General features: G+C 37.6%; 2 protein-coding genes across 2 annotated transcripts; both read left to right on the forward strand.

Annotated features, from left to right (window-relative positions):
• The first annotated feature begins 1264 nt into the window (after positions 1-1264).
• Positions 1265-2230, forward strand: LOC138159564 (olfactory receptor-like protein DTMT). The gene has a single exon (XM_069085916.1). The coding sequence runs from the start codon at positions 1265-1267 to the stop codon at positions 2228-2230; it is 966 nt and encodes a 321-aa protein (XP_068942017.1).
• A 2356-nt stretch (positions 2231-4586) lies between these two features.
• On the forward strand, positions 4587-22550 carry LOC138159565 (olfactory receptor-like protein DTMT). The gene is made up of 3 exons (XM_069085917.1): positions 4587-4597; positions 10397-10538; positions 21585-22550. Exons 1-3 carry the CDS (start codon positions 4587-4589, stop codon positions 22548-22550), a joined length of 1119 nt encoding a protein of 372 aa, XP_068942018.1.
• Positions 22551-22946: the final 396 nt, after the last annotated feature.

Raw genomic sequence — 22946 nt, forward strand, 5'->3', positions numbered from 1 at the left:
GTTGCATGATGTCATAGGCCTCACCACTCTCTTCCAGAGTAATAACCATCCAGCTACAGGACAGAGTCAAGATGACTGGTGATGGTTAGAGATGCAGTGTTGGGTGCTCAGGGTAGGATGTGTTCAGGGAAGACTAGTACCTCCAATGTGAGGGTAATCAAAGCCTTTTCAGGTCTGTTTTCTATTTTTGGTGTCTATCTGGCACTCACCTCTCACCTGTGGCTTCAAGAATCTGTAACATACACAGCAGCTACACCAACAGTAAACCATTATGGCAAATGGGCTATACTATGTTGAAGGTAACAGATGTCTCAAACTTGTCAGTGAACTAAAGGGGTGTCTACCACAAGCCCGTGAAGACTTCCCCTAGCACAATAGGAAGATGAGAACAATTTATTCCAACAGCCATGAAGGCAGCTGAAACAGGTGCTGTGCAGCACTTAGAGCTTGGTTGACATTAAAGACGCCAAGTTTATTCACTCTGCTCTCACGTTATAGTGAGAGACTCTTTTTTCTCCATGCTTATGCACTTGAACAAAGGTAAGTCTACTGAGGAAAAGGAGACTGCTGTACTCTTAAAACTATTGTCCACAGTTGTTCTATTCTTCTCCTACTGTCCAGATATGCTACATTTCCAAATCATGAAGGAACTTAGTTGCTAGGAAAATAAAGTTAGGTTTTATCTCCTGGGGAGAAAGGACAGATTGAACCTTTCGAGAAATAATAACTTGGAAATTAGGGCCATGTAGTCAATGAAGAACATGGCGACTGTGAAGATGAGTAGCTGAAATTTGTAGAACCACAGAAATAGATCCTAAAGTGGTTTTAGAAGTAATCTAATTCAACCTCTTCCCCAATGTAGGAATTTCTGCTAGAGGATTTCTGACAGGTACCCATCCAGTAAACTTGAACATTTTCTGTGACAAGAGCCCACTAATTATCAAGTCAGGATGTCCCATTTTTGGTCAACTCCTAAGCAGTGGCATGAACTTTAACAAAAGAACAGGTCAATGGAAAGAGACTTGGATTAGGACGGCCAATAAGCAGGACTTCTAGGTTCTAATCCCATCTCAGCCACCAGAACCTAGATCAGATCACTTCTCCAGATATCAGTTTTCTCACTTATAAAAATTAGAAGTAGGTTTGGTGATCTCTCAGGTTTCTTCCAAGTCTGAAATTCTAGGAACTATATCTCATGAACAAGGTTTATTTACTGAAATTACTTTTCAAACAAATGATTGCATTTTTGTTTGTTTTCTTTCAGATGAAGCAAGTTCATGATGAAAAGGGAAACCAAACCATCATCTCTGAGTTCCTTCTCCTGGGCCTGCCTATCCAACCAGAAATGAAGGCTCCTTTCTATGCCCTCTTCCTGGCCATGTACCTTACTACAGTCCTTGGGAACATGCTCATCATCCTCTTGATACATGTAGATTCCCACCTACACACACCCATGTATCTGTTGCTCAGCAACCTGTCCTTCTCTGACATGTGCTTCTCTTCTGTGACCATCCCCAAACTGCTGGTAAACATGCAGAGCAAGAAACCAACCATCCCCTATCCTGGCTGCCTGGCCCAGATGTACTTCTTTCTTTTCTTTGGAGACCTGGAGAGCTTCCTGCTGGTGGCCATGGCCTATGACCGCTATGTGGCCATCTGCTACCCACTGCACTACACTGTCATCATGAGCCCCAAGCTGTGTAACTCTCTCGTGGCACTTTCCTGGGTCCTTACTGCCTTCCATGCCTTGCTGCACACCCTGCTCATGTCCCGATTATCCTTCTGTGCCAACAACATTATCCCCCACTTCTTCTGTGACATGTCTGCCCTGCTGAAATTGGCCTGCTCAGACACCCAGACAAATGAGTTGGTTATCTTTGTCATGGGGGGCCTGGTTTTAGTTGTGCCATTCTTGCTAATTATCACATCTTATGCCCGTATCCTCTTTTCTATACTCAGGGTGCCCTCTGTCAGGGGCATCTGCAAAGCCTTTTCTACCTGTGGCTCTCACCTCACCGTGGTCTCTCTCTTTTATGGAACAATTATTGGCCTTTACTTGTGCCCTTCAGCCAACAACTCCACAATAAAAGAGACAGTCATGGCAATCATGTACACTGTGGTAACACCAACGCTGAACCCTTTCATCTATAGTCTGAGGAATCAAGACATGAAAGGGGCCTTCAAGAAACTCCTAGAAGGAAGAAAATTTCCCTTCTCCCTAGGACTGTGATATTGAGACTTCTCACACCATTCTTTCCAATAATGATGAGAATGTATGGTATAATAATAATGTGGCGAGTAGAAAAATATCCAGGATAGTTTCCTGGCTTCCATGTCCTCTCATTCATCCCCATGTCTCCTGTACTACCAGAGGACTCTCCCTTAAATGCCCCTTTTATTACATCCCTCTCCTGCTCAAATACTGTTCAGTCTTCCAAGACTGACTTTTCCTGTCTTCTCTTCCCCTACTTCTCCGTATATCTTCTGTACTACAACCAGACTAATCTCATCACAGTCTCTATTGTTACCCACTCTCTACTATCTCTACTATAACCCGCTTTCCCAGATGCAGTGCTCTCGCCTCCTTTTCTCAACATTCTTTGCCCTTTAAAGTTCAGTTCAAATACCCTTTCGTTGATACATTTTAAATCATTTTTAAAATATGGCGAAATACTATTAGATCCTGTATTAGGCATAGTTCTCTTATGTCATCTCAACTGTCCTGGACTGAAGTGACCTATCCCTTCTCCAAATTCCTAATTCACAAAATTGTCTAATTTGGGAATACTTTATGTATAAATTTAAGAATTCTCTTCTTTTATGATGCAAATATAATTTTACCTGGTTAGGAGGATATTACCATGTGTTGTTTTTTTGTTTTTGGTGAGGGAAAGGAATTCTTAACTAAAACAGCTTAATTTAGACATTATTTTTCAACATACCATACCCAAGACAACTGTCTATGAGCATAAGTTTCAGTTAAGTTGCTTCTCTCCATTGGTTGAGGGAATTTTCACATCATGAAATCCCCCATAACATGGAATCATAGAACTAAAGTATATTTTAAAAAATATAACAAAGCAGCATTTAAAAATAAAAACATCTAGACAAGATTCAACACCTTAGTCTTTATACCTAAACTGTCAAAAAAATTAATAATTTATTTTCAGCAATATTGTTGTAAAGATATTTGAGAGATAGCATAAGAGTGGAGCTAGAGGATTATTGAGCTCCCTTTGAAATCTGAAACTCCATGATTCTGTGGTTCCATGATTCTGGGGCTCCATGATTCTGACGAAGTTTATCTGGACACTAAGTTGTTTAGTCATATTTTTTTCTCTACACTATGTACTTAAGAAGACTAAGGTCATTTGATATGAATTACCCCCTATACATCTCAGACTATCTTCTTATATTTTCTTCTTTCTTTCCTTCTAGTCTCAACTGATGAAGTTGCCCATCCAAACGTGGACTTAGTCCCATCCCCTCTGACTCCTGCAGTGCTGCTCAATCTATCATCATCATCATCTCCTCCTCCTCCTCCTCCTCCTCCTTCTCCTTATTCTTCCTCTTCCTCTTCTTTTCTCTTCAAGAAGCTGTTGGCAGGAAGAAAACTCCCCTTCTCCCTGGAACTATGATACTGAGGCTTGTAGCACAATTCTTTAAAATAGAGATGAGAATACATGGTGTAATAACGTAGAGTACAAAATATCCTTTTTCATCACCTTCCATTTTCACTAATTCCTTTCCCATACATCCTTCATAGCAAGTTACTCTTCCTCAACCATATCATTTATTACATCCCTCTCCGAACAAATACTTTTCAATCTTTCCAAACCTAACTGACTTTTCTTGTCTCATCTCCCTCTGCTCCCCTCCATATAGTCTACATTCCAGCCAATCTGGTCTTGTACACCACACTTCTTCACCCAAAATTTTTTGTTTCCTATTTCAGTTCACCCTGTCCTAAAAAGTCCAGTTCAAATTTTCTTCATTCATTCAACCAACATTTATTAAACATATACTGTTGCTTGTGGGCAACTAAGTGGCACAGCAGATTAAGTGTTGGGTCTGGAATCAGGAAGATTCATCTTTCTGAGTTCAAATCTAGTGGACAAGTCACTTACCCCTGTTTTCTTCAGTTCTTCATCTGTAAAAATAAGCTAGGGAAGGAAATGGCGAACTATTCTATCTTTGCCAAGAAAACCTCAAATGGGGGTCATGACGAGTAAAATAAACTGCTATTGCTAGGCCTTTAACAGGACCTCATTTTTTTAATTCTCCAGGGACCATCTCTGCCTGAAGTGATCAATCTATTCTCTGAGCTCCTAAAACACTATTTCCTCTATTTCTCATTTAACAATACTTTATATTCGGTCATGAAATCTCTTCTCCTATATCTTAGAACAGTTATTTCAATATTGATATTACTAAACTTTTCACATGTCAATGTCCTGGCTCACCCAGATAGATTGTAAAATCCTTTAAAAGAAGGACCATTTCAATCATCATCATCAATGACTGACAATATGTCACTCCAAGATTACAAACCACTTTTATACTCATTGCTCCATTTGATCTTCACAATGACTGTAAGGTAAGTAGCACATTGAGTATTACTATCCTCATCTTACAGAATGAAGAATTGAGGATTATATGAAGTGATTTCCCCAAAATTATTCAGCTAGTAACCATCAAAGCCAGGACTTCACAGGAGTACTCTCTCACAGTTGTAAGTTCATATTATTATCAAAGTTTTCTGTGAGATGGAAATATTATAATGCTTTTTTCTTTGGGGTGAGGAGGAATTGTTAGCTAAAATAGCTTAATTTAAATATGATTCCTTAATACTCTAAACCCCAGGTCACTCTTTAAAACTGTAAGTTACAGTTTTATCGATATATTTGTGAAAGAAGTTTCCATGCCAAAACTTCTCCCATACCAGCAAAATTATATATGCTGTATTAAAAATGCCAGCAGAGCATTATTTTTTAAAAAGAAAGACATTCTCTTCATAATTAATGTTTGTTAAAATTTTTAAAGGCTATATTATAAACAATATTGTTGAAGAAGTTAGGTTCTTTGGGGTTATAGATTAGACTAAGGACCATTGAGTTCCCTTTCAACACTGAAATCCTGTGAAGACATGTTTCTGTGATTCTGACTTTGGCCACTTTACTTTGCACTAAAGTACTCCAGAAGCAGCCTGAAAATATCATTAAAAAGACATGTGGTCAGACAAGAAGGTGGGGTAGTCATGCAGCAAAAGACAATAATAGTGTGTGTGTGCATGAATGCATGCACACACGCATGTGCATATATGCATGCTATTTGGTACACCTGTACTGCTGAGAAACCTAAGAGAAGGCCCCCAAAATATTGGGTGGAATTCCTTGAGAGGGAATTACAGAAGGAATAGAGGATACCTAACTTGGAGAAGGCTTAAGGAAGAAGTAGGAGAGAAATGAGTGCATGATCTAGGTATAAAGGCAGATACTGTAAGCAATCTGGAAAAGCAAGGAATAGTTTACCTGTCATGTTTATGGAGAGGGGAAGATTTTATGACCAAACAAGAAACAGAGAACATTATAAAATGCAAAATGGATAATTTTGATTACATTAAATTGAAAAGTTTCTGTACAAACAAAGCCAATGTAACCAAGATTAAGAGGGAAGTGGAAAATTGGGAATTTTTACAACCAATGTCTCTGATAAAAGCCTTGTTTCTAAAATATACAGAGAATTGAGTCAAATCTATAAGAATACAAGTCATTCTCCAATTGATAAATGGTCAAAGGATATGAACAGGCAGTTTTCAGAGGAGGAAATTAAAGATATCTACAAGCAAATGAAAAAATGCTCCAAATCACCATTGATCAGAGAAATGCAAATCAAAACAACTCTTAGGTACCACATCTCACCAGTCAGATTGGCTAAGATGACAAAACAGGAAAATGACAAATGCTGGAGAGGATGTGGAAAAATTGGAACACTAATGCATTGTTGGTGGAGTTGTGAACTGATTCAACCATTCTGGAGAGCAATCTGGAACTATGCCCATAGGGCTATAAATAATTTCATACCCTTTGACCAGAAATACCACTTCTAGGGTTGTATCCCAAAGAGATCATAGAAGTGGGAGGAAGACCCATATGTACAAAAATATTTATTGTAGTTCTCTTTGTGGTGGCAGAGAATTGGAAATTAAGGGGATGCCCATCAATTGGGGAATGGCTAAACAAGTTGTGGTATATTAATGTAATGGAATATTATTGTGCTATAAGAAATGAGGAGCAGATGGATTTCATATTTACCTGGAGAGGCTTATATGAACTGATGCTGAGTGAGAAGAGCAGAACCAAGAGAAATCTGTACACAATTACAGACACAATGTATGTGTGACAACCAACTTTTATAGACTGGACTCATCTCAGCAATGCAGGGTTATAAGACAACTCCAAAAGATTCATGATGGTCCAAAAGACTCATGATAGAGAGAAATGCCTACATTCAGAGAAAGAACTAGAAAGAAGAGTTTGAATATAGATTGAAGCAAATTACCTACTCTCTTTCATTTTCTTGTTTGGTTTTGTTTCCTCTTTCCCATTGTTCATTCCATCCATTACAATCCTTCATTATAACCTGACTAATGTCTAATTATTTAAGTATTTGCAGAGCCTATACTTGATTGCATGCCACCATGGGGAGAGGTGGGGTGCAGGAGGAAAGGGAGGGGGAGAAAATTTGAAACTCAAGGAATTATGGAACTGAATCTTGTAAACTAAAGGTAAAAAAGCAAATTAATAAAGACAAAAAATAGAAAAAAATAAATTCAAAAAAAAGAAGTAGGTGAGATAATCTCTATATTCAAATATTTAAAGGATTTCCACAGGGGAAAGGGATTGGATTTCTTCTGCTTGGCTCCATTTTGCAGAATTGGTGCCATAGAATGGAAGAAAGATGTAAGAAGTTTTTAGTAATTAGAAGCAGCTGAAAACGGAAAGGGCTGCCTTGGAAGGAAATTAATTCTTTAGTACTCTAAAGTACTCTTTAGTCCAAGAGGCAAGCTAACAACCTATTATTTCCCAAACTAGAGTAGGAGAAGAACGAATACTATTGTTCTATAAGAAATGATGAGCAGGCAGATTTCAGAAAAACCTGGAAAGACTTAAGTGAACTGAAGTTATATTCTTTGGAGTTATAGATTGGACTAAGGACCATTGATTTCCCTTCCAACTTTGAAATCCTGTGAAAACGTTTCTATGACTCTGACTTGACTTTGGCCACTTTTCAGTACACTAAATTTTCAAATTGTAGTATAATATTTTCACTTTGCACTAAAATACTCCAGAAGCAGCCTGAAAATATCATTGAAAAGACATAATCAGACAAGAAGGTGAGGTAGTCATGTAGCAAAAGAAGTGAAGTGAACAGAACCAGGGGAACATTGTACACAGTCACAGCAACACTGTGCAATGACTACCTTTGATAGAGTTAGCTCTTCTCAGCAATGCAAGGATCTAAGACAACTCCAAAAGACTCATGATGGAAAATGCTGTCCACATTCAGAAAAAGAACTATGGAGTCTGAATGCAAATCAAAGCATACTATTTTCACTTGTGTTTTTGGCTTTTTTCTCTCATGATTTTTCCCTTTTATTCTGATTCTTCTTTCACAACATAACTAATGTGGAAAATGTTTAACATGATTGTACATATATAACATATCAGATTGCTTGCTGTCCTGGGGAGGGGGGAGGGAACTAAGGGAGGGAGAAAAATTTGGAACTCAAAATCCTACAAAAATGGTTGAAAACTGTCTTTACATGTAATTGGGAAGACTAAAATACTATTAAGAGGAAAAAATAAACTTGGACAAAGTTCTAGTTTCCTCACCCAAAAAAAAATAGATGTCATAGCATTTGGTGCATATATGTTTAGCATTGTTATCGCTTTATTGTCTATGGTACCTTTTAGTTTCATGTCTCTTTTAATTAGATCTATTTCTGATTTTGTTTTGTCTGAGATTATGATTTCTACCCTAGCTTTTTTTTTCCTTCAGTTGAAGCATAATATATTCTCTCCAGCCTTTTACCTCTACTCTGTTACTCTGTGTATGTCTCTCTGCTTCAGATGTGTTTCTTGTAAACAACATATTATAGTATTCTGGTTTTTAAGCCACTCTGGCATCTACTTCCATTTTATATGAGAGTTTCTATTGAACATTACAGATAGATATAGATACAGATACAGATAGATTATAGATATACACATATACAAATATATATATACACAGACATGTATACATATATGGATATATATGAATGTGTGTATATATGTATATGTGTGTGTATGCTATTGAACATTCTAAATTAACCAAAGGGTTGGTGGAAGAAAGTTCACAATGTAACATTGCACCACCTCTTACTCTTATGTAGGGAGGTGTTTATCTGGGTCTTTTGGTCAGCTGAGTCCCCCTAACTCACTTTAAAAGAATTTTAATATAAAGAACAGGTAATAGGAACAGTAAAGTGTCAAGGTTTCATCCTGTCAGATTTTGAGTTGGTTGCATGAATGGCTTGTAAGGGTTATGAAAGCTGACTCTCAGAATAGCCTATTCACAGATGCTGAATATAAAAAGTCTAACACTTGGACTAGACCATTCATACCTTCTAAAGGGTATACCTTTTTCAGGATTGGATAGGTCATTATAAAGGAAGTATAAGAAGTATAAATACTTCCATTTAGGAAAGGTAACAAAATTCCATAATAACTTGATGGAATTGTAGGGAAGTTAGGCTGAAAGTAGCCTCAAAAAGAAAGAGAAAGCTCTGAAAAGACAGTCATCTCTCACAATGGAACTTTGAAGGAAGAACTCTGGTCTTAATAGTGAATTGCCCTTGCCTTTTCCCTAGTACCTTTTCCAGTGTAGGAGGGGTGAAAAAAAAAATATTTCTCTCTCCTCTCCCTCTGTTGTCAGTGGCTGCTACCTTGCAGTAGAACAATTCACCCAGTAGGGAGTGCCCATAGAACCAGTCCAGATTGTCCGTTGGAGTAACTTACCCAGCAGAAACTGTATCCAGAAGGAGAAGCATAATGACACCACAAGAAAAAATAACCCTGAAATGATTAAGTTCAGTGAGTTCCCTAGGCCACATATGCTCCCTATGTCTGAGTTCCGACTAGTAAAGTGTTTTCCAATACTTTCAGAGCTACCATGCTGGGATCATTTCCTCAGCTCCTATTCACATTGTTTGGCCAGATGCCTGAAGGGTGGCAGCTGCTACATTTCTCAGGGTTGTAAGGATAACCTTGAGGGCTGAGCTCCTAGTACTATTGGCTCAAGCCCCTCTTTGTTGTGCTTCTTATTCTAATCAGTCAGTAAGCATTGATTAGCTTTTTAGCAAAGGGTATTTGCCAAGGTAGAATAGTAAGCACAGTTGATATAAATATCTATACTTATTTATAAAAAGATTGAAGGGGTAGCTAGGTAGCACAGTGAATATAGCACCGGCTCAGAAGTCAGGAGGAACTGAGTTCAAATCCAGCCTCAGACACTTAATACTTAGTAGCCATGTGATCTTGGCAAGTCACTTAGCCCCAATTGCCCTGCCTTCCCCCCTCCAAAAAAAGCAACAACAAAAAAAAAAAGACTGAGGCACATCATTCTACAAGTACACATAGATGCATAGGAAACAGGCTCTAACTGTAAAGAACATGTAAGGCTAAAAGGTAAATTCACAATTTCTGGTTCCCCAAAGTCCTCCCTTGAGTCAATAGCCACAATTCCTTACTGGTTTAAGGGGAGATGCTCACTGAAGCTACTTTCTATCTGTCTGTCTGTATTTGTGTCTCTGAGGGTCCTCAGTGCATTTTCTCTGTTCCTGGATTAATGTATTGTCTGCTATTGCTCTGGTCTCTCTAATAACATGATCAATGGAGAGGATCTCTCTGAGTTCACTCTTCCACCCCAATGTTCTTTCTCTGTCACAGGCACAGAAGTCTGCACATAGATTAAATTCCTCCCCATTATTTAAAAGCTCTTAGGATCTGTTTAGCTTATTTGGCTAGTCAATCACATCATTCTTTTCGTAACCAAATTGAAGAGGGGTTCACACCTGATGAAGGGATAACAATATATAGACATCTTGTTTACACATTTTAAAAACCTAATCTTATTAATTAACTAATTGATTGAATGAGATTAGGTGGAGATGTCAAACCCCCTTCCTTATAAGTTTTGAAGTGAAAATGGTGGAGTAAAAGGAACATTCGAGTCAAATTTTCCCAACATTTTCCTCCAAATAACTTTAAAATAATGTGTTGAGTAGAATTCCAGAGCAACAAAACCAATAAAAGTTCAGGGTGAAACATTTTTCAAACTAAAAATATCTTAGGGGGTCAGAAGAAAAGGTCTGTAACACTGGGGTAGAAGCTGGCAGAGAACTCAGCATGTTGACACCACCAACTTTGAGCCTTGAAGGCAGCCATGAGAGCAGCTACTGCAGCAGCAGTTTTAGCTCTCATTGTCCAGAAATGGTAAGGGTACTGGACAACCGATCAGGGAGAGATTACAAGGAACCTCTGTGCCAGCATTGGGCACAGGACAAGGCAACTCCAATGCCCAGTACCTGGATCCAAGTCACAGTTTCAGGATGAAGAAGAGCACTTACCATCACTAGCGAGTAGGAGCCTTGATTGCAGTTCCAGGGCAGAGACAGAGCAGGGACCCTAGGTATAGGTCACAGTACCAGAGCAGAGAAGGGCACTAGCATTTGTAGTTGCAATGGATCAAAGACCCTACCTGGGTAAGGATCACAGCACAAACCAGGAGAACAGTGACCACATCTCTCCCTGAATCATACCACTGTAGAAGAAGAACTTAGAGATCCCCAGAACCAGTTGTGGAAAAAGCAGGGTAAAAATCCTGAAGCATGGGACATTTCCCCTATACTACCCAAAGTGAGCTGGGCCCAACTTTAATATAAAGTTCAAATTCAAGAAATAAACTATAAATATGAGCAAATAACAGCAACAAAAAAAGAACTTGACCATAAAAAATCTACTATGATGACAGGGAAGTTCAAGATACAAACTCAGAAGAAAACAACAACTTGAAAACATCTACAAGCAAAGACTTAAAGGAAAAATGCAGATTAGAGGAAAGTCTAACAAGAATTTCTGGAAGAGCTAAATAAAGAGAAAAAAGAACTTTTAAAAATCAGTTAAGAATAGTAGAGGAAAATGGGGAAAATAAATAAGAGCAATGCAAGAAGATTATGAAAACAAAATTAACAGTTTGGTGAAAGAGGCACAAAAGATACTAGAGAAAATAATACCTTAAAAAACAGAAGTTGCCAAATGGTAAGAGTTACAAAATTTCTAGAAAATGATGCCTTAAAAATTAAAATTGGTTAAGTAGAAGCTAGGGACTCCATGAAATACTAAGAAACAATAAAACAAAGTCAAAAGAATGAATAGAAGAAAATGTGAAATATCTCCTCATAAAAACAACTGACCTGAAGAGTTGATCAAGGAGAGATAATTTAAGAATTATTGGACTACCTGAAAGCCATAATCAAAAGAAAGAGCCAAGACATCATATTTCAAGAAATTATGAAAGAAAACTACTCAGTTATCTCAGAACCATAGGGCAAAATAGAAATTATAAGAATTCACTGGTAACCACCTGAAAGAGATCCCACAATGATAACTCCCAGAATGTTATAGACAATTTTCAGAGCTTCCAAGTCAAGGAGAAAATATTGCAAGCAGCCAGAAATAAACCATAGAGCCACAGTCAGAATCACACAAGATTCAGCAGCTACCATGATAAAGGAGGGGAGTCTCTTCTGGCCAAATCACAGGGAATACTCTTCCAATGAGTAAGCCCCAAAGCAAAATGCTAACCTCAGAGTATATATAGACTTCTCACAGCCAGAGGGCATCACAAACCTCTTGACCCAGTGCCTGATTAGAAATTAGCAAAAGGTGTGGGCCTTCCTACAAACAAGCCCCCCCTACTCAAGCTTCCCTTAATGGACTCCACTTAATAGGCCTTAATGAGACTTATTAATGGGTAGGTAATATCTTCAACTCCATTAACATTACAAGAGGATAAACAGAAAAAAATAGGATGAAGCAAAATAAACAGTAATTATAACTGAATGTAAATGTGATGAACTCACTCATAAAACAGAATCAGAAAGCAGAATATATTTGAAGCCAGAATCCAATGATATTTTTTTTAAGAGAAACATGCGTGAAACATAAAGATATACACAGAATTAAATAAAAGACTGGAGTAAATCTATTGTGCTTCAGCTGAAGTGAAAAAGACATGAGTAATGGTCATGAACTCAATCAAAGCAAAAATAGACATAATTAAAAGAGATAATCAGAGAAATCATATTTTGCTAAGAGGTAACATAGACAATGAAGGCATATGAATATTAAACATATATGCACCAAATGCCATAGCAACCAAATTTTTTTTTTAAGCGATCAGGGTTAAGTAACTTGCTCAAGGTTATACAGCCAGGTGTTTCTGGGTCGGTGCTAAGTGTCTGAGCCCGGATTCAATCCCCAGGTCATCTCGACACTGGAGCTGGTGCTCTTACTCACTGTGCTACCTGGCCGCACCCATAGCAACCAAATTCTTAAAGGAAAAGTTAAATTAATTAAAAGAGGAAATAGTAGAACTATACCAGTGAGACCTCAATTTACCCTTCTCAAAATGAGATAAATTTAATCATAAAGTACATAAGAGAGAAGTTAAGAAGATGAATAGAATTTTAGAAAAGTTAGATATGATAGACCTCTGGAGAAAACTGAATGCCATAAAGATGAATATACCTTTTTCTCAATGATTTATGGTACCTTCATAAAAATTAACTGTGTATTAGGGCAAAAAACCTCACCAATGCAAAAAAAGCAGAAATATTAAATGCATCTTTTTCTAACAATAATGCAATAAAATTTCATTCAATAAAAGGGCCTTGGAAGCATAAATTAAAAATTTATTGGAAACAAAATAATCTAATCCTAAAGAATGAATGGGTAAAAGGACAAATCATAAAAACAATCAATAATTTCATTAAAGAAAATGACGATGGGAAAACATACCAACATTTGGTGGATATCAAAAAAAAAAGCAGTAACTGGAAGAAATTTTTTATCTTTGAATACATCAAGTGAGAACAGGCAACGAGGAAACAAACTGTAACTCTTTTCAACTGATATGATGATATACTTATAGAACCCTAAAGAATCAACTAAAAAACTAGTTGAAATAATTAACAACTTTAGCAAAGTTGAAAGATAAGCCCACATATAATAACTCTCATAAATCATCAGCATTTCTACATATTACCAACAAAATGCAGCAGGAAGAGACAGTAAGAGAAATTACATTTTAAATAATTGAAGACACTTGGGAATCTACATGCCAAAACACACACAAGACTTATATGAACATAATTACAAGATACTTTTCACACACAAAAAAAGGCAGATTTAAACAATTGGAGAAATATTAATAGCTCATACGTAGACCAAGCCAATATAAGAAAAATGACAATTCTACCTAAATTAACTTATTTATTCAGTGCCTTACCTAGCAAACTATCAAAGTATTTTATAGAGCTATAAAAAATAATAATAAAATTCACCTGGAAGAACAGAAGGTCAAGAATGTCAAGAGAACCAGTGGGGAAAAAAAATATGAAGGAAGGAAGCCTAGCAGTACTAGACGTCAAATTATGTTACAAAGTAGTAATCATCGAAACAATCCAGTACAGGATAAGAAATACAGTGGCTGATCAGTTGAATAGATTAGATACACAATATACAGAAGTAAATTACTATGGTAATCTAGTGTCTGATAAACCCAAAGATCCAGGCTTTTGGAACAAGATGTCACTATGTGACAAATATTGCTGGGAAAATTGTAAAACAGTTTGGCAGAAACTAAGCATAGAACATCTCACCCTATTCTAAGATAATGTCGAGATGGGTCCTGGAGTCAGGAAGACCTGAGTTTATGCCCAGTCTAAGACAATTACTACCTCTGCAGTGTAACAATACTTGCCTCGGTTTCTTCAACTGTAAAAATGGGGATAATAGCACCTACCTCCCAGGGTTATTGTAAAGTACCAAGTAAAGTAACTGACCTGTAATGGGTTTTTAATGAATGCTTGTTCTTTAACTCTTCTAGGAACTCTAGTGGCTCTCTACTGCTTCAAGATACAAATACAAATTCCCCATGTTAGCATTTAAAAGTCTTCACAAGTTGGTTCCAATCTTTCTCTCCCTGTTCATTACTCTCCTTCGTAAACTTTTCAGTCCAACTAAACTGACCACCTTGCTGTTCCCACACAGCATTCAGTTTCCTGTCCTTACACCTTTGAAAGGCGGTTCCTCATACCTGGAAGGCCCTCCCTCCTTACCTCTGTCACAGCTTCCTTCAAAGCTAAGTTCAGGGTTACCTCCTACATGAGATCTTTCCTGATCTCTTCAGCTGTTAGTGCCTTCCCCAAAAATTTCTTTCCATTAATTTTTCACATATTTCACATAAGCATATGTGTATGTGTTATCTCCCCCAATAGAATGTAAATTCCTTGCAAGGCCTATCAATTTTACCTTGATTTTACTCTTTTAACATCTTTTACATACACCCCTTTCTCCTTTCCCCTAAAACAGCCACTGCTCTGGTGCAGGCTCTCAGCATCTTATAGCCTATACTATTGAAATAGTTTGCTGATGGGTCTGCCTGCCTTAAGCCTCTCCCCAATACAGTCCATTCTAAATTCAGCTACAAAAGGGAGCCTCCAAAAGTTCAGATCTGACAATGTCACCCCTAATCTCCCCCAGTGAACTCCACTGACTCGCTATCACCTGTAGGATCAAATGTAAAATCCCATGTTTGGCATTCAAGGCCCTTCATAGCCAGCACTCTCTACCTTGTCAGTTACACCTTATACTTCCCACTCCATGTACTCTCTCCTTCACCACTGTCCTCCTTCAAACAAGACACTCCATCTTTCCGCTCCAGGAATGTTCACCAGCTGTTCCCCATGCCTAGAATGTTCTCCTTCCTCATCTATACCTCCTGACTTCCCTGGCTTCCTTCAGGTCCTAACTAAAATCCCACATTCAACAGGAAACCTTTCCTGATTTCCTTTTAATTCTAGCACCTTCCCTCTATTGATTATTTTCCATTTATCATATATAATAACTTATTTGTACAAAGCAGTTTGTACATTGTCTCCTCATTATACTATGAGCTCCTTGAGAGCAAGGACTATCTTTTGCCTTTTTTGTATGCCCAACACAGCATAGAGCCTAGCACAAAATAGGTTCTTAATAAATATATACTGACTTTTGTCTTTGTTTGCCCAGTGTCTAGCACAGTACTTAATATATGTTTTTTTATGAATTCATTCTACCATATTGGATTATAAGCTTCTTAAGGGAAGTCACCCTCACATTTTTTTTGTCTCTCCAGTTCACCACAACAAATTGTTGTAATTCACAATCTCTATTCTTGAAGCAATTAAATAAGAAAAAGGATAAAACATAATCTCAGTCATGGGGTATTCACAGATTGGTCAAAGATCAAGGAGTCAAGAAAAAGAAACATGACATAATCAAGAAATAAAATAAGTTTAGCTGAACAACTGCAAGACTGATCAAGGCAGTCTGCAGTGGTCAAGAAGAGAGGCATCATGGTGGAGACCTTCTGTACCCCAGTGGACAGCTAAGAGCATAAATACTACCCCCCAAATATTTAAGAAGTATGTCCCAGAGAGATCTTCCTAGTTGAGGAGGGAAAGAGGGACCTAGACAAAAGAAAATTCCCATGTTTGTCACTAACAAGTTTCCCAGAGACCAAAAGTCCCCAGTGGCTGAGACATCAAAGAAGGGGAAAGCAGGTGAAGGTGAAAAATCCTATATGAAGGAGAGATGAGAAAGCCACAGATCAGCAGGAAATAGGAAGAATGCCCAGAAGCCCCACTCAGAATAGGCAGGTAAACTGGGAGAGAATGAGTCCTGTGACCTGGAGCAAATCATTTAATTTCTACCAGCCTCAGTTTCCTCATCTGTAAAATGGGAGTAACGACACCTACCTCCCAGAGCTGTTGTAAGTATCAAATAAGATGATATTTGAAAGGCTTAGAGCACTATATAAATGCTATTATTGCTAACTTGGAAAAGATGGGGGTTTTTAATATCTGGATTATAGAATTAAAATATGATGTGATCCACAGTCCCCCTGCAACATGTTTATTTCTTTCCCAAAGATTCTGGTTTCCCTCAAAGATCAATGAATAGCTTCATGTGGCCCCTGGGGTAATATACAAATTCCTTAGCCATAAGAAATATTAGCTATAATATTCAAGTCCCTTCACAATCAGACTCCAAACTACTTTTCAAGATTTATTACACATTACTGCCCTTCACATACTCTGCGCTCCAGCCTGGACTAACCAGTACTTTCAAAACTCAGTTCTCGTTCTCTGTCTCTATCTCTGTCTCTGTCTCTCTTTCTCTCTATCTCTGTCTCTGTCTCTCTCTCTCTCTGTGTCTCTCTCTGTCTGTCTCCCTGTCTCTCGCTCTTTCTTCCAGGGAATCTCACAAATAATCTCTCATACATGGAATGCACTCCCTCCTCACCTTACCTGTTAGAAGCCATATTTTCCTTCAAAATTCTACTTAGGAGTCAATTCTTCCAACATCTGCCTCCCTTCCTTCCCCCCCAGAAAAATAAAAAACAATTAACATTTTCTCCATTCAGTTTTTTTGTTGAGTCATTTTAGTCATGTCTGACTTTTCATGAACCCATTTGGGGTTTTCTTGGTAAAGATATTGTAGTAATTTGCCATTTCTTTCTCCAACTCATTTTACAGATGACTGAGGCAAATAGAGTTAAGTGATTTGCCCAGGGTCATACAACTGTAAGAATCTGAAGCCAGATTTTAATTCAGGAAAATGAATCTTTCTGACTTTAGGGCCAACACTCTATCCACTAGGTCAACTAGCTTCCCATTCTAAATTACATTGTATTATTATACTAAGCTAGGGAGAGGAATTGATAGAGTGATGGACCTGGATTCTAAAAGATCTGAGTTCAAATTTATGCTTAGAAACTTACTGTTTGTATGACTCTCAGAAAACTCACTCAACCTCTGTCTCAGTTTCCTCATCTTATAAAATGGGGATAATAATATCATCTACCTCCCAGGGATACTGTCAGCATAACAATGAAATAATATTTGTAAAGTGTTTTGCAGACCTTAAAGTGCTATATAAATGCCAACTATATGTTACGAGTATGTGTAAATATAAAATATAAATAATAGAATATAATCTCTTAAAAGGCTAGTACCTATTTTGTATCCTCAGGATACAAAATTTTTTTCTTTATATCCTAAGAACCTAGCACAGTAAATGCATATATTAAAATCATTAAATGCTTAATAAAATATTTGTTAAATTGAAATTAATTCGAATTTTCCTATGAGTGGCATCCATGATCCAAAAAAAAGCTAGTGATTTCTTTTTTTCTTCCTCCTCACTCTTACTCCTTAGAGGGTTTTACCCCCTGCCTCTCAGATTTCAGGTCCTATGATGAGATTAATAGGACTGCAATGAAGACTGCAGGTTGAACTTCAGGGAGTGATGAGGTTGGAGAAGTTAGTGTCATGCTCTAGATCCCCAATATTAGCCTTTTCTCCTTCTTTTCCAATGGTGGAAGTCAATAGCCCAGGATCTATGTGCGCTCAGAATCAACTAAAGTCAAATGCTGTGCCTCATCTAGGAACACTAACTAATGGGGTTCATTGTTCCCAGGCTTTGAAGTGGCAGCTTGGGAGTCATTTCAAATATGGAATTAAAATCCAACATGACTAAGAAGATGAAAGCAGATAGTTTGTCCTTGAGTTCAAGTCCTCAGGAACAGATACTTAGAAAGAATTTAAGAATGTGATTATTAAATTATTTTTAAAGTTTCAGAGTGGGTGGAAGACCTTGTTGTGGAAGAAGAAATGGCCAAACATTTCAGTATTTAAAAAAAAAGAAAGAAAAATGTGAATTCTTCAAATTAGAGGCCAATAAGTTAGACTTTCACTGCTAGAAATATTGAATTAATAAAGGAATGCTTTCTGAGCACTTATGAAGAAAATTGCTCTTCACTACAGGCCAAAATAGATTGATTCATTATGAACAAATCATACTGGGACTAATCACATTTCCTTTCTTGACAGGTTTCATGAAAGGCTAGATAAAGGCAATTCCATAGACACTTTTTATATAATTTACTGAGGCATTTGACATAGTGTCTCATGATATCTTGGTATATATATGATGAAGAGATGTGAAGTAGGTGGAAATATAATTAGGTGTGTTCAGGACTCATTATGTGACTGTACCCAAAGAGTGTGGATTAATGAACTGAATCAACCCAAGAGAAGTCTATAGGGAAGTAATTGAGAATTCTTTCCTTGGCCATGTTCTCTTCAATGTTTTTATCAATGACCTGAATAAAAATATAGACAGGATAGTTACTATATTTAATACTATATGCAAGGGATAGATAATAACTTTGATAAAATTTGGACTTAAAGAAATCCCAACAAGCTATAACAATGACCTAAAGTTAACAATATAAAATTTAATAGGGAAAAATGTAAAATATCATATTTGAGTTTAAAATATCAACTGCACAAATATAGTATGGGGAAGACATTCTCCAAAGACCTTGGGCTTTGATTGTATTGCAAGATCAATATAAGACAAACTTGGCATCATACAATCAAAAGAGAATGTGATCTTAGACTATATTCATAAATTTATAGTGTCCAAAGTGAGAGAGGCCTCTAAGTTCAGTTCTCTTTCTGGTCAGACTGAAAAAGAAATATCAAGTTTTTGTCTACACGCCACATTGAAGGGGGGTCAGTGACAAAATGTATGTCCAGGGGAGCTGACTAGATTAAAAGCCATGTAACATCACAAAAATATAGAATATAAGAATTTGAAAGGAGTTCAGAGGTTATCTAATCAAACCCATACATAAATTCCTTCTACTGTATCCAAATAACCAGTGTTTTCCCAAAGACCTCTTGAAAGGATTTGAAGTTAGGACACTGACTACAATTTTTCAATTTTTCTTCCATTACACTCTCTCATGTGCAACATTGAAAGGAGCTAGAGATTTTTTTTTCTAAACAATAGAAGCATTGTTAAAGGAATAGGAAAGAAAGATTATTACTTTCTTTAAACATTTAAAAGTATATTTGTACAAGAGATATTGGACTTGTTTTGCTTCATCCCTACATATAAAAACAGACCTAATGAATGAAAGTTGTAAAGAGAAATAGATTGACTCGATGGGAGGAAAATTCTTTTTTTCCTATTAGAGCTGGCTATAAATGGTGTAAGGTATATCAGGGACTATACATATGCAACAAAAATTTGGGGATTTTGTACATTACAGGTTATTGAGAAACAGATAAACTAATGTGAGTAGGCAGAAACTGAAGTATATCAATATGCTGAAGAGATAGGCCTCCTATTACATTTAATATGTGTCCAAGGAGAGGAAATCTACAAGGATCTGATACTTTGAACAAATAGACAAGATGAAGAGGAAGACAAATTTAGAAATGATTTGGTTACCGTTTTCATAATGATTTTGCTTGAGATGAATGAGAAACAGAGTAATAATTATTCCCAAAAATCCATTTTAAAATAAATATAATCTATTTAACACAAATATTTGTTATGATTTCATAGAATCATTTAATATCAAACCTAGAAGGGATCGAAAATGCTTATCTAGTCCAGCTTCTATTTTCAGGTGAGGAAACAGGACAAGAGAAGAAATTAGTTCATACAATGAGAAAAAAGTTAAAATGGGATCAGAAATCAGGCTTCCAGACATCCATATCAACACCTTTTCCATTTTCTCTTTATAGGTTAGAGCTTGAATTAAGACCCTATCAGGGGAAAAAAAGAAAAAAGCAAGAATCTACCAACAATGGAGTGACCTTCATTGAAAGGTAGTAATCTGTTCAACACTGAAAATCTTCTGTAAGCTGTTGGATCACCATTTGCCAGGTAGGTTAAATTCAGGTAATTTGTCTTATGTATAGGTTGTATATCCTTCTTGTGTATAGTTAATTAATTAGATAACCTCTCAGGTTCCAAAATAGAAAGTCTATCACTCTCTGATCTCATCTAGACCATAGACTGTTAAAACTACCTGGGGGAGGGGGAGAACACCAACTTGAAGGGTGGGATGAAAGGAAAGATATGTCATATCCCTTATTAATTGAAAATAATCGGGGGTGGCTAGGTGGCGCAGTGAGTAAGGCACTGGCGCCAGAGTCAGGAGGACCCGAGTTCGGTTCCGGCCTCAGACACTTAACACCCACACACACACAAAAAAAAAAAACTAGCCGTGTAACTTTGGGCAAGTTACTTAACCCCAATTGCCCTCCAAAAAAAAAAAGCCAAAAAAAAAGAAAATAATCACTCCACTGTCACAGAATGATTAGAGGTAAGATTATAATTCTCCCTGCTTAAGATCGATAGCCACTCTGTTACAGAAAGTAGACTGATTCTCTCTCCAAAGATAGAGGCCACAGTTGGCCCATATGTACTGTCTTCCCAGATTATTTATGACCTTGACTTGTAGGATAATGAGTTTTATTACCTGGGGCAGAGAATTTATATAGAGTGGTTCTTCAGCATCTGGCACATAATTAATGAGAAACATGGCAAATGGGAACATGAGCAGAGGAAATTCATACAACCAAAGAATCTTAGAATTTTAAGAGATCTTGGAAGAATGTGCATCTTCATAACTTTCAGTCATTAGACCTTCTAGTTTTACCCCCTACCAGACTAGGAATCCCCTTTACAGCATCCCCAATAAGTGCCAACCCATCCTGGACTGAATTCTAGCAAAACGATGTTACTGCCTTTTAAGATAGTCTGTTCCATTGTGACTCAGCTCTTGGTTTGGTTTGGTTTTAATTTATCTTATTTTATTTTTAATTTACAGAATAAAACAACTGTGATTGACAACTTTTAATTGAAAGGCAGTGGATAGAACACTATAGGTGGCATCAAGAAGACTTGGGTTTGAATCTCACCTTGAATACTTACTACCTGTATAACTCTGAGCATGTAATCCTTGGGCCTAAGTTTACAATTGGGGGAGGGGGGTTGGAGTCCCTCTGTATAAAGCTTCCTGCCCCTAAATGTTCTAACATACCTCTTAGCTATCAATTTCTGCTCCTATGGTATGATGAACTATGAAGAAAGGACAACTGGAAGGAGAACTAGAAATCCGGGCATCAGATCAAATCACAGTTCAGTCATTAATTCATTGTGAGACCTTGATCGAATCACTTATCTGGATCTCAATTTCCACTTGTAAAATTAGGAATTGGATCTGACTGTTTCTAAGTTTCCTTCCAACCATGAAATTGTTGGAACTGAGTCTCAAGATGTCTCTATATCTATTAAAATTCATGGTTTGAGTTTTTTTAATTAGTAATAGGTGTTTTTACTTTCTTTCAGATGAAGCAAGTTCATGATGAAAAGGGGAACCAAACCATCATCTCTGAGTTCCTTCTCCTGGGCCTGCCTATCCAACCAGAAATGAAGGCTCCTTTCTATGCCCTCTTCCTGGCCATGTACCTTACTACAGTCCTTGGGAACATGCTCATCATCCTCTTGATACATGTAGATTCCCACCTACACACACCCATGTATCTGTTGCTCAGCAACCTGTCCTTCTCTGACATGTGCTTCTCTTCTGTGACCATCCCCAAACTGCTGGTAAACATGCAGAGCAAGAAACCAACCATCCCCTATCCTGGCTGCCTGGCCCAGATGTACTTCTTCCTTTTCTTTGCAGACCTGGAGAGCTTCCTGCTGGTGGCCATGGCCTATGACCGCTATGTGGCCATCTGCTACCCACTGCACTACACTGTCATCATGAGCCCCAAGCTGTGTAACTCTCTCGTGGCGCTTTCCTGGGTCCTTACTGCCTTCCATGCCTTGCTGCACACCCTGCTCATGTCCCGGTTATCCTTCTGTGCCAACAACATTATCCCCCACTTCTTCTGTGACATGTCTGCCCTGCTGAAATTGGCCTGCTCAGACACCCAGACAAATGAGTTGGTAATCTTTGTCATGGGGGGTCTGATTTTGGTTGTGCCATTCTGGCTAATTATCACATCTTATGCCCGTATTATTTCTTCTATCCTCAGGGTGCCCTCTGTAAGGGGCATTCGTAAAGCTTTCTCTACCTGTGGCTCCCATCTCTCAGTGGTCTCTCTCTTCTATGGGACAGTCATTGGCCTCTACTTATGCCCTTCAACAAACAACTCCACAGTCAAGGAGACAGTCATGTCAATAATGTACACTGTTGTAACACCAATGCTGAACCCCTTCATCTATAGTCTGAGGAATCAAGACATGAAAGGGGCCTTCAGGAAGCTCCTAGCAGCAAGAAAATTTCCCTTCTCTCTGAGACCATAATACTGAGGCTGGTAGCACTATTCTTTCTAGTGAGATTAAGAATACATAGTATGATACCTGAATAATGACAAAGTATGTTACCTGGTCTCATTGCTTTTATTTTCTCCCATTCTTTTCCCATAATCCTTCACAGCACTCTCAGAATATTTTTTTCTAAAACATCTCTTTCATTACATCCTTCCCATGTTTAAGAACTTTTCAATATTCTAAGGCCCAACTGACTTTTTCTGCCTTATCTTCCATGCTTCCCTATATATAGTCTACATTCAAAACAACTTGGTCTCCTCGTGGTCCCTACTTATATCACCATGCCATATATATCACTTTGATTATTCAATTTTCTCTCTCCTTCAAAATCTTCTCTGCATTCATTAATTCATTCATTCAATTCACATT

The sequence above is a fragment of the Petaurus breviceps genome, unplaced genomic scaffold (genome assembly GCF_028583685.1).
Source record: "Petaurus breviceps papuanus isolate PSGF00001 unplaced genomic scaffold, PetGlider_PUasm1.0 176, whole genome shotgun sequence".
NCBI lineage: Eukaryota > Metazoa > Chordata > Mammalia > Diprotodontia > Petauridae > Petaurus > Petaurus breviceps.

Coding starts and splice junctions, on each gene's coding strand:
- LOC138159564 (XM_069085916.1), top strand. CDS start 1,265: ATGAAGCAAGTTCATGATGAAAAGGGAAACCAAACCATCATCTCTGAG.
- LOC138159565 (XM_069085917.1), top strand. Junction 10,539..21,584: donor GCTCTCATTGTCCAGAAATG/GTAAGGGTACTG, acceptor ACTTTCTTTCAG/ATGAAGCAAGTTCATGATGA.